Here is an 18,067-nt window from a genome sequence, read left to right as displayed (position 1 = left end):
CACGGCGGCGACGGTAGCAGTGACACCCACCGGCGCCACCTCCCTTCCTTCCTCTTCTCTTCCCTCTCCGGTTCTCCCCCTCTTCTCTTTTCCTTTTCTGTTCTTTTGTTCTACTGTTGGAAGGGGTAAGGGTGGCTAGGGTTTTGGTGAGTGTGTGAGGGAGTGTGTTATGTCAAGGTTAGGGTTAGAATTTTGGTTTGGAAAGAAAAAAAAGAGAAGGGTATTATAGGAATTTTACAGAGAGAGAGAGAGAGAGTAGGAAGGGAGATGATGCTAATGCAGTGGTGGTTTATGTGCTGCAGATAGTGAGTGATGGTGGGTGTGTGCGTGAGAGAAGAGAAGGGGGTAGTTTGAGAATTTTATGTAATTATTTAGGGTTTGGGTAATTTTGCTTGCGAAGTCAATTTTTTATGGATACAAATGGTAATTTTTATTTTTTATGGGTAGATATGTCAGCGTTTTTAACTTTTATGGGTATAAATGATAGTTTACTCTAAATTCTTATTCCTACACATTCTCGTTTAAATATTTAATATTGATGATTGTAGGGTTACTTATTTAGCTAATAAAATATCATCTAATGCAATTAAAATACACTAAAATAAAATAGTTGATAAAGTAAGAAAGTGAAACTTAAATTAAAATAGTAAAACACATAGGTTATAAAAATTGCAAGAGGCAAATACTAAATCGATATGCGAAGGATTCTGATATTGACAAAATAATACCTGACTTTTGTTATTAATAAAATAACTCTCAAAAGATTTCAAAATTTGACAAAATTACCCAACTCTAAAAGGATGACGTCAGAATGAACGAAACTCCGGTGATCGCAGAGAACTCTGACGACGTTTCCTGTCTTCTTCTTTCTCTTCCCTCATCCTCCTCTTCTTCTTCTTTTCCATGACGGAAGGAAACGCAGTGGCAAAGTGCTACTATGGGGAGGGAATGCAGAAGGGACACAACGACGTGTTGAAGAAGAAGAAATGACGAACACGAGAACACGGCGAGGTACTGCTATGACGGAAAGAGAGAGAAAGGGGACGCAGCCAGGACAACGAAGAACGTGAGGAGTTACAGCGGTGGACTATGGTGGTCTTCTTCTTCAGCTGCTATAGCAAAAGGGGACGCAGCGTTGTTGAAGAAGAAGAAATAGCAAACACGAAGAAAAAAAAAAGGTCGTCGAAGCTCTCTGCCATTATTGGAGTTCTCTTCCGACGATCACCTCAGTGTTTTCCATTCACTATGACGTTATTTTTTTACAGTTCGGTGATTTTGTCAAATTTTAAAATTATTTGGAGACTAATTTATCAATAACAAAAATTAAATATCATTTTATTAACACCAAAATCTTTCGAGTATCTATTTCATACTTACCTCAAGTTACAAAATTAATAATGAATCTTTTCACTTTAGAATAAATGACCATTTATACTCATGAAAGATAAAAACGCTGACATAAGTACTCACACTAAATCAAACCTAAACTTATACCCACGCAAGATGACCTCCGTGTGACAAAAATACCGTATCTTTAAAGGGTTGAAATGTCACGTAAAGTGACAAATTTAATTTTGATCTAGTGTGGGTATGGATACAAATGATCATTTATTCTTTCAGTTTTGTCACAACCAAAAATGAACCATGATTGGCGCTCAGGAAAATAATCCCCAAGCAAGCCTAACCAACTCAAATGTAAGTTGAATAAGAAAATTACAAACATTTTAAATAAATTTATAATGTCTAAAATGAATAATTACATATTTTTAACAAACAAAAATAAAATAAATATGGGTGGATCCTGCCTGTGACATATGGAGCAAATAACGTCTAAGAACTCAACAACGAACAGATACCCATTGCAGATCATTACTCTTGAATAGAAAGGCTCACCTGATCAAATATTTATTTCTGAAAAATATTTTTATAAAAACGGAGTGAGTTTTGCAACTCAGTGACTAGACAGTACATCTATAATTCACATGAGACCATATAAACATGATTTTAGTTAGAAGATAATAATTTATATAAATAAGTGAATCAATAAGGGAGTCCTCATACAGAAAGCAAATCAAAAGCCCACACATAGGCGGCTCCACCTCTATGGGTAGCCCTTTCCTCTAGTGTGTCCGTACGGAATAACAGATCCAACGTGTGGCCTACACGTTAGGCTAGCAACGCCCCTGCTAGTTGAGGTCTGAGCCAGATGCATCTAGGTTAACGTCATAACCGCCGTTAATTACGGTTTTCTAATACGAGCCTCCCAAACCAATTCAAAACATATAGTTTCAAATACAATAAATCTCTAATCTTTCAAATATATAAAGTATCGAATCAAATCAAATCAAATCAGATAATATTTTCAATCATACCTTTTCAATCATAAGAAATTTCAAACATGTTTCACAATCCTTAAAGTAAGTGAATACCAATAAACATTTCAATGCTTCAAAAACATATATTCAAGTAAAATCAAACATTTTGGAATAATGCAAAATTTCATAAAAAATATATATGATCTCATGTATAGTTCCGAAAGTATAAACTTCATAAAAACGAATTATTAAATTCTAATAAATCCATTATTCTAATCAATTTAAAATCCTTCAAGGCAAATATCGTGAGTATAATTCAAAGATCATAATAGATATATGTTAAAATAATTATAGATGTCCAATCAAACAATTATAAATGTAAAGCCTACTCACAAATTAGTCCCAAGGGACCGAAGAAACCAAACCACAGTGCCAAGATAAAAGGTGAGGAAGGTTGAAGTAGAATGGAATGAAAGAGCACGAAATTTGGACCAAGGTAGTAGCAACAACTTCGATTTCTCACTACAGCAACCTCAACAACAGCCCCAGTATCAATAACATAGAACAACCACAGTAACAATGGCAGCGAATCTAATAGCCTACGGTGGTTTAAAACTAAGCAAAAACAAAAAGGGACAGCAAACATGATAGGACAGAGTCAATAATAGAGCTTTATGGCAAGACAAGGCAAAACAAGTTTAGTCTTACCAAAGGAAATAAGAGGATGGAGCATCAGCAGCTCCGGTGACCCCCCACCAGCAAGAACAGAACAGGTAGAAGCAAAGCCGAGCTAGGGCAAACTTGCAGAGTTTCCAACAGCAGCTTCCGGCGACGTCAACGCGATTCCCGGTGACCAGAGGCGCGGTGGCGCAGCTTGCGACAACGGCGGAGGCGTACCAGCTCCCCCTCCTTGCGAGACTCTCCTCTTTCTAGCCATTGTGTTTCCCTCTCCTCTGCAAGCTCCTCTCTCTCTCTTCGAAGCCCCATAACTGCAGCCGCGACGGTAACAACGAAGCTCCCCTTCCAGCGGCAGGGACGGTCTCCAGGGGCGATGGCGAGGACGGCAGGACAGCACCTCCTCTCTCGCGCCTCTTCCTTTCTCCTTCCCCCATTCCCTGTTTTGATCTCCTACTCCCTCTCCCTACCTGATCCTCGGCAACGACCCGGTGTCACCTCCTTCTCCCCTTCTTCTTCCTTTCTTCTCCCTCTCTGTTTTCCCTCGCTATTTTTCTTTCTTTCATTCTCAGCAGAGTGTGTGTATGTGTGTTAGGAGAAGGTTAGGGTTTAGAAAAAGGGTAAAGGGTAGTTTAGGCATTTTGATGAAATTAGAGAATATATGTGAAATGTTTCAAAAAACTTGAGATGTTACATTCTACTCTCCTTAAAAAAATTTTTGCCCTCGAAAATTGATACAGTATGAAAAATGTTACATGGTTTTAGCCTTTTTACCAAACATGAGAAAAGAAGTATAATCGGGTGCAAAAATTACAATATAGGTGTGTGTTAAAATGATGCGGTTGACATTTACACACTCTTGTTCTCTTGATAAGTCAAACATACATGGCGCTTTTCACTTTGTCCATCACTCCCAAAGTACATCCGAAAGTCAAACATCAAGACTAACTTTTCAACCTTGTACCAAAATCTCCTTAACTTCCTCCTCGAAATACTCTTACTTCATAATCTTCTTGACGTCGCCATGTCCTAAAACTAACGTATTGCTCGCTGTATCTAGAGATTACACGTGAACCAATAGAATCTCGAGTTCACTCAAAAGAATACAAAATTTAGGAAGAGAAGAACAAGCATCTCAGATGATGTTCGCAAGAATTCGGAAGGATGTGTAAGATCGCAATTAAACATGGATGTTCAGAAACAACGAAGTGTGCTAGAAAGAGAGTCAAATCGCGTCTTAACAATGAAATCTGAATAAAAAAATTCGATAGAAACAATAAAAGAAAGATAGAGGTTTAGGTCGAAACAAATTCAAGTTGAATAGGAGTGCATAGCTCACAAGAGATGACCACCTAAAGTCGAAGGCAATGTTCATAAAGGTTTAAGAGAATGATTAAGAATACAATCAGGTAGGATATTCATCTGCAACAGATACAACTTAGAGAGAATCATTTCACAATCTCGAAGAAAAGATATGAGACGAACATTTTAAAAGAAATGATAAAAGCATAAATACTATCACGTCAAACAAATTCAAGTTGAAACAAAGAGATGAAAGGTTTATGAATTGAAGATTAATAGGGGTCATATGCAAATATCTTCCCTCAAAAACCCTAGAGGATACTTAGGTGTACCATCAAACAAGAATATGCATAAGCAAAATGACAAAATCAACAACAGAGAAAGCAAAGCAAAACACAAATTAAAAATACAACAACACATTCTAGAATAGGCAACTTAACCATAAAAAAAAATCGAAAACGGTAACTATCCCAAAAATCAGTATACTTTTTCTTTTTTTTTTTTATAGAAACCTTCAACTAAATACCTTTGAGATTATTATCATGACTTTGGACATTAAATAATTATGTCAATACAAATTTGATATCTCCTAACTAAAAATAGTAAATAGATTATGTAAAACATGACAAGAAATGCAATTGATCTCCTCGTAAGACAAAATTTACATATACATTTAGGTATTTAACTCATTATGGTCACTATTGATAAAATACAATAATGTGATTTCCTATAATCATGCAATTATACTTCGTATGAAGTTATGAATAAATTCACATATAAAATAATGATAATAATAAAACTAAAATTTAAAGTATTGGCAATCAACACACTAAGATTAGTTACAATAATTTTTTTTTTCTTGACATAGCCCAAGCACATAGCAAAAGAATTTCAGAAAATTGGTATGGGATCATATTTCACGTAAAGATAAAATACCAAAAAGAGAATTCGCCTTCATAAATAGTTCACTGAACTAAAGACAAACTCAAATATATATATATATTGAATCTAAATATAAAAAAATATATCTCTGAAATTCTTGTGGTATCTTAAAAAATATATCATAAAAAGAATTTTTTTTTTGCAGTGTCTTTGACAAATTTATAACCCGAAAGTGAGGCTAAGAAATACAAAAATAATCACTACATACAAATCAAGAAACTCAGAAGTCTAATCAATCACAAAAGAAATCGACTTATTTGTTACTTAGAAAATCCCAATGATCTCTATTAATATTAGTCATATAATCACATTTTGAGTTCAATCATAGTAGGAATTCACTCATCACTCTTCTCTTCATATACATTGTCCTGAGTTCCCATATATACAAATTGTAGGCTTGTAGCTTTTTAAAGAACATTTAGCTCATGCTGGATTTTATTATCTTGTTATCGGAATATAAGAAAAATCAGTCAAAATTGCAAAATTAACATTAAGAATACCGTAATAAAATTGAGGTAAAAGTATCACTTAGATTATGAAAATCAAGGTACAAAACCTGGCAAGACAAACTGGGAAGAATGTAATTTCAATGTATTAGAAAGTATAGCAGATTTATTGGCACTCTCTATTTTAAGTCAAAAGTTCTTGTCTTCTCTGTGCTAAAAAAAAATCATAAGAATAGCATTTAAGTATGTACACAAAATACAAAAACCAAAAAGCAACTATATCACATGAATGGCATGAGACATGATAAGTGTGGTCTGTGTCAATATTTATGTTGTAAGAACTAATAAGAAGAAAAGAAAAAAAGTTCTTTTTTTTACACTAATTAATTCATGGCGAAAAAAAAAAACCATAAATAGTAGCATTATCCCATGCACCCCATTAACATAACACTTAATATTAGAACCCCCAACATATGCAATAATTCAAGGTTCAAACCAAAACATGGTTAACTTGCACAAGGTAAAGTAACTTCAAGCAATATATATATATATATATATATATATATATATATATATATATATATATATATATATATATATATATATATATATTTTGAATCATAAATTTGGAACAAGGAAACAGCTGAAAATCAGTAAACGAATTAGGAACTTGTGAATAAAGGGTCGTCAATGAAAATCCAAACAAGCAGAGCATTGTAGAAGCACAAGGATAAAACTTGCATTGATTAAAACAAAGGTCTATAAAGGAAGGAAGCTTGAACATTCAAAGTACTTTTTCATAAAATAAATAATGTTACAGTATTCAAAAATTAAACAAATAAAATGCATAAAAAGAGAGAACTAACTAACAAGTATAAGTTGAAAACTTTTGAAAGGTATTCAAAACAATGCTCAACTTGGGTGTTAAAAAACAACAAAGAATCTTAGATTTCAGAACATGATTGAAAAACAAATGAAAGAGGAAAAGAAGACCTTCTTCGGAATTCAATACAATATTCAATACACAAAAAACTAAACTAGTTTGAGTTATTTTTCACAGCAAGGTAAGAGTATTAATCCAAAGCAGCATCAACCAGTAGGAAAATGAAAAAGGAAAAGAAAAAGAAAGCACAGATTTTGAAGAAGTGATTACTACACAGAAATTTCAATGCACAAAATTCATGTCCCATAATTTGCATACTATTTTGAATTTTCTTACCATGAAAAATATGAAGCGCTTTCAGTACAGAGCAGAAGCAAAATGAGTCAAAGTTGAAATCCAAAAAAATTTTAGAATTAAAGGAATCCTAAGATTGAAAAGGGAAGAACTTGAAGGTTCCCAGAAGAAATAGTGCCCTTAAAAAAAAAAAGTCATGTTCAACAAACAAAACCATAGCAGAACAAATTATCAAACAAAAAAGCTCAATCAAACTTTCAGATCAGAAAAGGTCTTCAAATCAGCTAACACATCATAAAAAAAAATTTTGCCACACCTAAACAGAGAAAATTATAATTCCAATCTAGCAAATAAGAATAACACTCCATGCATATGTTTGTCACGTAGTTCTTCTACCTGAACAATCGAATAACAGTTTTTAAATTTATTGATTCGAAAGAAAGAATTACGAGTGGTTCAAAATTTTGTTAACTTCAAAGATCATCAACATAAGAAGAACAAACTTGTTTTATCGAAATCCAGAACAAAGCATTTCAATCAGCAAGCTAAGTAAATCCACAATCCACAAATCTAAATACAATTCTATAATAGGAATAAGATAATAATTCACAACAAAACATATTGAATCTTCTAGATAATGGATGAAATCTTGAAATCAGAAACCATAGAAAACAACATGAATATGAAGAAGATTAAAGCAAATATTCACAAAAACGAGAAAGATTAGAACTAGCTACAAGGCAGGAATCGTGAACCAAAACAGAAACTAAAGTCATTGCAAAAGTAAGTTCAAGAAAAGCTACCAAATAATAACTCAAGGTTGCGTACAAAGAAGAGGAAAGAGGTGTCAAGAATCGACAGATGACTCATGATGACAAGAATCAGAAGACAAGAATGACAAAAAGACAAGGATGACATTTCTATAGGCCTCTGATAGTGCCATAATTTGTACAAATAGGCACGCTTCTATTTATACAATTGTGATCCTACCATAGGACACTTGCTCCATATTACACAGATTAAACCTAAGCTCTGATACCACTTTGTCACGGTCCAAAATGAACCATGAGTGGCGCTCAGGAAAATAATCCCCAAGCAAGCCTAACCGACTCAAATGTACGTTGAATAAGAAAATTACAAACATTTTAAATAAATTTATAATGTCTAAAATGAATAATTACATATTTTTAACAAACAAAAATAAAATAAATATGGGTGGATCTTGCCTGTGACATATGGAGCAGATAACGTCTAAGAACTCAATAACGAATAGATACCCATTGCAGATCATTACTCTTGAATAGAAAGGCTCACATAATCAAATATTTATTCCTGAAAAATATTTTTATAAAAACGGAGTGAGTTTTGTAACCCAGTGACTAGACAGTACATCTATAATTCACATGAGACCATATAAACATGATTTTAGTTAGAAGATAATAATTTATATAAATAAGTGAATCAATAAGGAAGTCCTCATACAGAAAGCAAATCAAAAGCCCACACATTGGCGGCTCCACCTCTAGGGGTAGCCCTTTCCTCTAGTGTGTCCGTACGGAATAACAGATCCAACGTGTGGCCTACACGTTAGGCTAGCAACGCCCCTGCTAGCTGAGGTCTGAGCCAGATGCATCTAGGTTAACGTTATAACCGCCGTTAACTACGGTTTTCTAATACGAGCCTCCCAAACCAATTCAAAACATATAGTTTCAAATACAATAAATCTCTAATCTTTCAAATATATAAAGTATCGAATCAAATCAATCAAATCAGATAATATTTTCAATCATACCTTTTCAATCATAAGAAATTTCAAACATGTTTCACAATCCTTAAAGTAAGTGAATACCAATAAACATTTCAATGCTTCAAAAACATATATTCAAGTAAAATCAAACATTTTGGAATAATGCAAAATTTCATAAAAAATATATATGATCTCATGTATAGTTCCGAAAGTATAAACTTCATAAAAACGAATTATTAAATTCTAATAAATCCATTATTCTAATCAATTTAAAATCCTTCAAGGCAAATATCGTGAGTATAATTCAAAGATCATAATAGATATATGTTAAAATAATTATAGATGTCCAATCAAACAATTATAAATGTAAAGCCTACTCACAAATTAGTCCCAAGGGACCGAAGAAACCAAACCACAGTGCCAAGATAAAAGGTGAGGAAGGTTGAAGTAGAATGGAATGAAAGAGCACGAAATTTGGACCAAGGTAGTAGCAACAACTTCGATTTCTCACTACAGCAACCTCAACAACAGTCCTAGTATCAATAACATAGAACAACCACAGTAACAATGGCAGCGAATCTAATAGCCTACGGTGGTTTAAAACTAAACAAAAACAAAAAGGGACAGCAAACATGATAGGACAGAGTCAATAATAGAGCTTTATGGCAAGACAGGGCAAAACAAGTTTAGTCTTACCAAAAGAAATAAGAGGATGGAGCATCAGCAGCTCCGGTGACCCCCCACCGGCAAGAACAGAACAGGTAGAAGCAAAGCCGAGCTAGGGCAAACTTGCAGAATTTCCAACAGCAGCTTCCGACGACGTCAACGCGATTCCCGGTGACCAGAGGCGCGGTGGCGCAACTTGCGACAACGGCGGAGGCGTACCAGCTCCCCCTCCTTGCGAGACTCTCCTCTTCCTAGCCATTGTGTTTCCCTCTCCTCTGCAAGCTCCTCTCTCTCTCTTCGAAGCCCCATAACTGCAACCGCGATGGTAACAACGAAGCTCCCCTTCCAGCGTCAGGGACGGTCTCCAAGGGCGATGGCGAGGACGGCAGGACAGCACCTCCTCTCTCGCGCCTCTTCCTTTCTCCTTCCCCCATTCCCTGTTTCGATCTCCTGCTCCCTCTCCCTACCTGATCCGCGGCAACGACGGCGACATCCAGCCTCACCGGTGTCACCTCCTTCTCCCCTTCTTCTTCCTTTCTTCTCTCTCTCTGTTTTCCCTCGCTATTTTTCTTTCTTTCATTCTTAGCAGAGTGTGTGTATGTGTGTTAGGAGAAGGTTAGGGTTTAGAAAAAGGGTAAAGGGTAGTTTAGGCATTTTGATGAAATTAGAGAATATATGTGAAATGTTTCAAAAAACTTGAGATGTTACAAGTTTACTATCTTACAAACTTGCTAACGGATTTAAATTCATAATCTTGTTAGATTTGACGTCCTATTGATCCAAACCGTTTGTTTTCTTATCATGGAGCTCAATAATTCTAAAGTAGTCCCAGTGAAAGCTGGCAAGCATTTGCGCACTTTTTCACTTATATTTTGACTCTCCACTCATTGCTTGCAACCACTTCCTTCAAACACTACATTTTACTTTCATCTTTTTCCTTCGGCAGTTGAGAGAGATGGCTGAACAAATCCCCTATGGTGTTGCCACTTCACTCATCAACAAGATTGCTTCACTTGCCTTTCGTGAAATCGGGAGGATCTATGGAGTCATGGATGACTTGGAGAAGCTGAAGGACACTTTGGAATCCATCAGACTCGTGCTTTCTGATGCTGAGCTCAAACAAGGCCAGAATGCTACTGTTGCCCACTGGATCAAAAGGTTCAAACAAGTGCTCTATGATGCTGATGACTTGCTTGATGACGTCTTCATTAAAGACTTGCGCCCCCAAAGAATGAGTCAGGTGCGTGGCTTCTTTTCCAAATCTGCGAATCCAATTCTTTTCCGTGCTAAGTTAGCTCGTAAGATTGAGAATATTCGAAAGGAGTTTAATAATGTTGCTCAAGATATGTCTATATTGAACCTGAATCCAAGTTCGGTAATTCTTAAGCAAGACGAGTGTGCGTGGAGGGAAACAAGTTCTTCCGTTTTGCAATCAGAGATAATTGGAAGGGAAGAGAATAAGAATGACATTGTTAACCTGCTGAAGCAAACCCATCCAAACCAAAATGTTTCTTTAATTGTTGTTGTTGGTATGGGGGGTTTAGGCAAGACAGCCCTTGCTCAGCTCGTTTATAATGCTGCTAAAGACCAGAACCTCTTTCAGAAATACATGTGGGTGTGTGTTTCAGAAGATTTCGAGGTGAAAACTGTCTTGAAGAAGATGCTGGAGTCCTTGAGGAAGGACGCTGGTGGTGACTCATTAGAGGCCCTACATCAAAAGTTGCGAGAAGAATTGAATGGGCAAAATTATATGCTCGTGCTCGATGACGTGTGGAATGAAGATCATTTAAAGTGGGGTGATTTAAGAACTCATTTGATGTGTGGAGGTCAAGGCAGTAAGCTATTAGTAACGACTCGTAGCACATTGGTTTCTCAGGCAATGGGTATTGACGAGCCCTATGTTTTGAGAGGTTTGACAGATGAGCAATCATGGACATTGCTAAAGAACCTGACATTTGGTGAAGATAGCAGCAGGATGAGCTCTGAATTGCAGACAATCGGAGAGGAAGTTGCAAAGAAGTGTAAAGGAGTGCCATTGGCGATCAAAACAATAGGAGGCTTCTTACGGATAAGGGTTGAAGAAATTGATCAATGGTCAAGTCTTTTGCATGGTGCTATTTGGAGGTTATGTGAAGAAGAGAAGAGTATCATGCCTGTGCTAAATTTGAGTTACCGAAATTTGGGTCCTGAACTAAGACAATGTTTTGCTTATTGTTGTCTATATCCAAAGGATTCAGTAATCCAAAAGAATGAATTGATTCAATTGTGGATGGCTCAAGGTTATCTTGCAAGTTCAATTGAAACACAATCTATGCAAGATGTAGGTAATCAATATGTCAACATTTTGTTAATGAGATCATTTTTTCAGGATGCATCAACAGATAAATGTGGCGGTATTGAGTCCTTCAAAATGCATGATTTGATGCATGATCTTGCAACATTGGTAGCTGGAAATGACTGTTACTTACATACCGAGGGAAAAGCAATTGTTGGAAGACCCATGCATGTGGCATTTGAAACTAGCACCGATTGTTCATTGGATGTGTTTGATGTTTACAAATTACGGACAATCATCCGTTGCAAGATTGCCACCAATTTAGTGGGCAAACTGTCTTTTATGGAAAAACTAAAGTGTCTTCGTGCTTTGAATTTGTCATTTTATTCTATCACTCAGCTGCCAAAGTCCATTGATAAAGTCAAACATTTAAGATATCTTGATCTTTCATACTCCAGAAACCTAAGTTTGCCTGAATCAATGGGCAATCTTGTTTGTTTACAAACATTAAAATTAAAAGTCTGTGAATCTTTAGTTAGTTTGCCTGAATCGATTGGCAATCTTATTTGTTTACAAACATTAAAATTAGAACGTTGTAGATCTTTAGTTAGTTTGCCAGAGTCGATTGGCAATCTTAATTGTTTACAATCATTGGAATTAAATGATTGTTGGAGTCTTGTTTTTCCTACAAAAATAATTACAAAATTGATCAATTTGAAGAAGCTTGACATTGAATGTTGTAAAGCCTTTGAAGACGGCATGCCAGTAGGATTGGGGAAATTGATTTCATTGCAATCCTTACCAAGTTTTGTAGTAGGAAATAGCGAAAAGGATACAAGTGGCAAATTGAATGAATTGAAAGAGCTTGTTGACCTCAGAGGCAAATTGACCATTAGTAAATTGGGTTTGGTAAAGGACGCGGCATTGGAATCTCAGGAGACAAATATGAGATCAAAGAAACACATTCAATACCTTTCTCTGTTATGGGGGCGAAGCTCTGATTCCACTGAACATGAAATAAAAAGTAGTGAGAGCTTGATGTTATTGGATAGTCTTTGTCCTCATCAGAATCTGAGATCACTACATGTGAATGGCTTTCCAGGAGCAAGGTTTTCAGATTGGCTTATCTCGCTAACTAATATTGCTCATATATCTCTTGACAATCTTCCCAATTGCAAACATCTCCCACCTTTGGAAACACTGCCTTGTCTTCGTGAGCTGGACATTCGTAATATGAGATCGCTGGAGTGGATGGATTATTATGAAAATATTGGCGATGTGTTCTTCCCATCTTTGGAGCAACTCTGGTTCCGCTCCTGTGAGAATCTGAGGGGATGGGAGAAGAATGCAAATGAGACTCAAAACCATCTTTCTCTCCCTCCTTTTCCCCGTCTCTCTTATCTTCAAATTCATGATTGTCCAAAGTTGACCTGCATGCCTTCTTTCCCACACCTCGTATGGCAGTTGATGTTAAAAAGCTGTAGCGTGAAGCCCATGTTAGAAACATGTATGGTCAGGCATCAGTCTTCATCCATCTCTCCTCTCTCTGCTCTCAACAGCTTGCAGCTTTCGGAAGTTACAGGGATAGAAGCAATGGCAAATGACTGGATGAAAAACCTCACATCGCTCCAGAGTCTCCAACTTGGTGGATCGCCAGCCATTCAGATTCTGTCACGACACTTGCAATATCTTCCTTCTCAACTTCAGCAGTTGCAGATAAGTTTCGATGATGACAAGCTTGACCTCTGGAAACACACACAAGGTAGCTGTCCTCCTCACGCGCTCTCTTCTCTGCAGAAAATCTCCTTCTTTGGTTGTCTGAACATGAAGGCTTTACCAGAGCAGATCGGCGACCTCCAATCTCTGAGGCATATTGAGATTACATTCTGCTTTAAATTAGAGTCATTGGATGAAGCTGAGCGTTGCCTTACCAACATACACACACTATTCATCAATCATTGTCCACTCCTGGCGCGCAGATATAACGCTGAAAGTGGAGAAGATTGGCCCAAGATTGCTCATATCCCAGACATACACGTAGACGGTGTTAGAGATTGATCCCCCAAAAGGTAATAACATTTTTTGTGAATCCAAGTATTTCACCAACATAATCCTTACCTCCACCCCCCAAATTAACCCTTCAGTCTATAATAATATAAGTGTTTGATAAGAAATTCACTTTGCTTGTTTTGCTGCTTACTTTGAAATTGTTCTTGCTGGTAGTCCTGTCTTTTCTACAGGATGAAGTATATGCCGGATTCCAAAGAACACCACTGTTGGCATCACCTCTCTTAATTTATTTGGGGCTCCCTTCCAATCTTTGCAATATTTGCAAGAAAGAAAAAGGTCACTTTCTGTTGCTATCAGAAACCAATCAACTTTTATACTTTAAATCCTGTTTCACCATTTAGAGTGTTTAAATTATTGCTTGCAGTTCTTGATCTCCAAGAAATTTTAACATTCCTCAAAATTTTTTGGAGGTCCAGAATCTCTAGCAGCAGTGGTCCCTAAATGCATGATTAATGGCCTTTGCAAGTTTCATACAAAAATTGCTCTTGTTCTGGGTTATTCATCTGTACCATGATTCCTGGCAGTTGGAACCTTCTCCGTTCTATTTAGATTGAACTGAGGCAGGCAACTAAATGAAAAAAAATCAAGACGAAAAGTAGCATTGTGGATGATTGCTATCAAGTATTAACTCAGTTAACCTACCATTAAAATAATGACTGGGAAAATACATGCGGATAAAGATAAATGACATAAATTTCTTATCTAAATGTAACTTTTGCAGGGATGGATGAATTCTTTTGGAGAAGGCAAGGTGGAGCGCTTTGTAATGTATAGTGTCTGGTAACCAAAAAACCAGAGTTTGATCAAATTGATCACTCGTAGCTTAATGCTTTTCCATTTCTTAATTGTATCTTATCCCAGAATTAGTAGTAGTTAATGATGTCTGTTATTTCCTTCATAGCGTAGTTCTCAGTCCGTTACATTTGCTGACAGAATGTTATATTAGGATTTTTACAATTCTTTTGTGAATTTTTGCTGTCAATATTTGAAGAGTTTTATAAAAATATACAATGCAAATTGTGCATTAAAAGTCTAAAACTTCAACAATGGACAAAGACATGGGAATCCTTTTAGGACTACATCTTTTCTTTTCTTTTAAATAATTCCTAGTTACGATTTTAAAAACTATATAATTATTCAAAGTATATATCATACTAAGTTACTAACAGATAAATATGCCTAACGCTTTAACAAAAAAAAAAAAAAGGTCATGTAGACTCTACTTTAAGAAAGATCAACTAGTACAAAGATTTCATATTAGAATGTTAAATATTGTTAAGCATGCTTATTATTAGTATCCATTTTTCTTTTCGCAAAAGCATTAACATAATAGTTTGTCTTAAAATTTTATTTGGTATATAGTGAATTATGAAATTCAATTCAATTGCATGATTTGCAACTATTATGAAAATAAATTCAATTGCTTATTCTGATAATTTTACCCTTCATATTGTAAGGTGATTGTGCTTTTAAGAGGACAATAGAAAGGGCAAAAGCCATTTGGGTTTGAATAGATGTGGTTAGCTATAGCCTATTTGAATGTGTTCAGAGTAGAGTTTAAAGAATTTGTTTAAAAATAATTTGATTAGCTTTAAAATAAGGACTGAAGGAGTTTTTTTTTTTTTTTTTGTGACGTGATTGAAGCTGTTTATGTCACAGCTGCTACTTTTATTCAAGACAAATAAAATCTGATGGTTTCAGTGGCTAAGAGAAGGGGGGGTTGAATCTTAGCCCCTTTTCGCTTGCTGATACTTGCTGGACTTAGAGAAACCTTTTCTGTTTTTAGCTCGTCCCTAGGCACGAGACATTTTCATATTGTCTCGTCATTTGACACGAGACATTTTTGATGTTGCATCTTGAACAGTAAAAACAGAATTGAAGTAGGAAGAGAGAGAAGAGAACACCCAGATATATCCTGGTTCAGCTGCTAAGTGCAGTGCAGCCTACATCCAGTCTCCATCACAACAATGATGGAATTTCACTATAATCAACCAGATTACAACTTGTAAAGTGCTAACCCAACTTACAAGGGGATTCCCACAGAATCATGAAACACAACACAGATGTACAAAGGACCTCTAAGACATCTATGGCTTTTTTCTTTTAATTTTGCACTCTCTGCCTTTTTCCGCTCTATGGCTTTTTTATACAAATGTCATGACCCGAACCAAGCCATGACTGGCGCTCAAGGGACAAGTCCCTCAGCAAGCCAAACGACCAAATTTTCAGAAAAACGGACAGAATCTCCTCTGTTTCTAGGACCTTACCAACATAAATATTAACTCCCTGTATTAATAATAAACCTCCATTTCCAAGACAACAACAACAACAACATACTCCAAATTATATCCACAACCAAATATATCCAAAATACGCATCATATATATATATATATATATATATATATATATATATATATATATATATATATATATATATATATATATATCAAGTTGATAACTAGAGTATATAGTTAAAATCATAAGTCTTACATAACCAAATCATAATCACTACCTAAACAGTTCAAGATTCAAAATAACATAACCCACATGAGGATCCTGCCTGTGACATATGGAGCATTGACATAATCTAGATTTTTAGCAAAGGTTCCATTACATAATTACTTAGCCCTTGGAAAGAAGAAGGGCTCACCAAAATGACTAAGATCTACTGAGGGGCAGGTGGAATGGAACCTGGAATGACTCCTGTATCTAAAAAATATGGGAATATAATAGGGTGAGTTTTGCAACTCAGTGAGCAAACATTACATCTATAACCCACACGAGACAATACAGAGTTTACCTTGAAAATTATATTTCTTTTCAGAGATGAGGAATTCATATTAATTAATTATACAAACATTAGATAAATAGTTAAGCGGATGAACTGAAATGGGAGTTCTCGTTCCAGAAGTCAAATCAAATCAAATATTACACACCTAGGGCGGCTCCACCTCTAAGGGTAGCCCTTTCCTCTAGTGTGCCCGTACGGTATAACAGATCCAACGTGTGGCCTACACGTTAGGCTAGCAACGCCCCTGCTAGCTGAGGTCTGAGCCAGATGCATCTAGGTTAACGTCATAACCGCCGTTAACTACGGTTTTCTAGTTAGAGTCTCCCAAACCAATCCAAACTAAATCACTTATAAAAATCTCTAGTGCTTATAACATACTACTAAATTCCATAGCAAATCAATATATATAGGATTGCATACTAAAATTTAATTAAAATTTACATAAGGTCAAATAAGAAAACATTTATACTTTACAAAATATAAAATCGTCTCGTGTGTATTTTTATAAAATTGTAAGTTTCACAAATCAATATTTATTTTCAAAAATTCAGAAATCACAATAATAAAATATTTTCAAACTCCAAAATTAATGATTCAACATAGATATTGATAATAATATATTTAAAAACAATTATAGATATAATATCCACTCACAACTTGATTCAAAAGAACCGGAAGCAACTCTGAGCGCGTCAACGAGCTACCAAATGATGTCCAATAATTCTACAACTCTAGAAATATGACAATAATGATATTTGTGAGCTACTAATATTGTCAATTAACATAATCTTACTCCCCTTGACAAAAGCCCCAAATTTTCTAACCCTAATAACCCTAATTCGGATTTATACATACCCATAAATATATAGATGACAAAAATTGGGAATATGGCTAATTATTGAGTCAAAGAGTTACCTTGAAGCCTCAATAATAATTGGAACTCAAATTTGAATGCTTCCTTCAGTCATTAGTATGAGCTTCTTGATTTGGGGTTGTGAAAAATAAAAATTTACTTTGGATCTAGATGATATATTAAAATAGAGATAAAATAAAAGGGTAAAATGAAATCTGGTGTGTTGTGGTTGGATGAAGATTTTGAAATGAAGAAGATAGAATGGAAGAGGAGATGAAGGAAAAGAAAGGGTTTGGTTTTGATTTGTATGAAGGGAATGAAAATAAAAGAGAGAGGGAGGGATCAGGGAAGGCTCGAGAGAATAAGGAGGGGAAGGGGTTTAAGTGGGGGCATGTGCCACCCACGTGACTATGCACTTCTGTTTTCCTTTTTTTTTTTTCGTGGGTATAACATTCTCTCCCCCTTAAAAAAATTCGGTCCCCGAATTTTGAACTTATATACTACGATAGATGTAATTATTACCTTCAGACTCAAATAAATATGGATATTTGTCGCGCATGGTATCCTCCACTTCCCAAGTTGCTTCTTCTACCGAATGATTCTTCCAAACAACTTTCACAGATGCTATCTCTTTAGAACGTAGTTTCTTTACTTGGCGATCAACTATAGCCACTGGTTCCTCTTCAAATGATAAATCCTCCTGTAGCTCTATGGCTTGTGGTGCAAGCACATGAGATGGGTCGGGAAGGTATTTGCGCAACATTGATACATGAAAGACTGGATGAATCATAGACAACTCAGGCGGC

General features: G+C 35.7%; 1 protein-coding gene and 1 long non-coding RNA gene across 6 annotated transcripts; one reads left to right on the top strand and one right to left on the bottom strand.

The window, feature by feature from the left end:
• Positions 1 to 7,628: 7,628 nt before the first annotated feature.
• Positions 7,629 to 9,944, bottom strand: LOC130958129 (uncharacterized). The gene is made up of 2 exons (XR_009077333.1): positions 9,301 to 9,944; positions 7,629 to 9,137 (listed from the first exon to the last, which is right to left on the bottom strand). It is a non-coding gene; the product is annotated as an uncharacterized LOC130958129 (long non-coding RNA).
• On the top strand, positions 9,793 to 14,586 carry LOC130958127 (putative disease resistance protein RGA1). 5 transcript variants are annotated; one of them, XM_057885047.1, is made up of 4 exons: positions 9,793 to 13,307; positions 13,386 to 13,614; positions 13,769 to 13,891; positions 14,337 to 14,586. In XM_057885047.1, the coding sequence occupies exons 1-2, from the start codon at positions 10,226 to 10,228 to the stop codon at positions 13,601 to 13,603; spliced, it is 3,300 nt and encodes a 1,099-aa protein (XP_057741030.1). In that variant the 5' UTR covers positions 9,793 to 10,225; the 3' UTR covers positions 13,604 to 13,614; positions 13,769 to 13,891; positions 14,337 to 14,586. The 5 variants fall into 5 exon arrangements, with proteins under 5 accessions (XP_057741030.1, XP_057741028.1, XP_057741027.1 ...); XM_057885045.1 differs by adding an exon at positions 14,032 to 14,236 and having other exon boundaries at positions 9,793 to 13,614; XM_057885044.1 differs by adding an exon at positions 13,980 to 14,236 and having other exon boundaries at positions 9,793 to 13,614.
• Positions 14,587 to 18,067: the final 3,481 nt, after the last annotated feature.

Source organism: Arachis stenosperma, chromosome 10 (genome assembly GCF_014773155.1).
Source record: "Arachis stenosperma cultivar V10309 chromosome 10, arast.V10309.gnm1.PFL2, whole genome shotgun sequence".
NCBI classification, from domain to species: domain Eukaryota; kingdom Viridiplantae; phylum Streptophyta; class Magnoliopsida; order Fabales; family Fabaceae; genus Arachis; species Arachis stenosperma.
This window is presented reverse-complemented; position numbering and strand designations above follow the sequence as displayed.

Excerpts from the sequence above, each read along its gene's own strand:
- LOC130958127 (XM_057885046.1), top strand. The coding sequence starts at position 10,226 with ATGGCTGAACAAATCCCCTATGGTGTTGCCACTTCACTCATCAACAAG.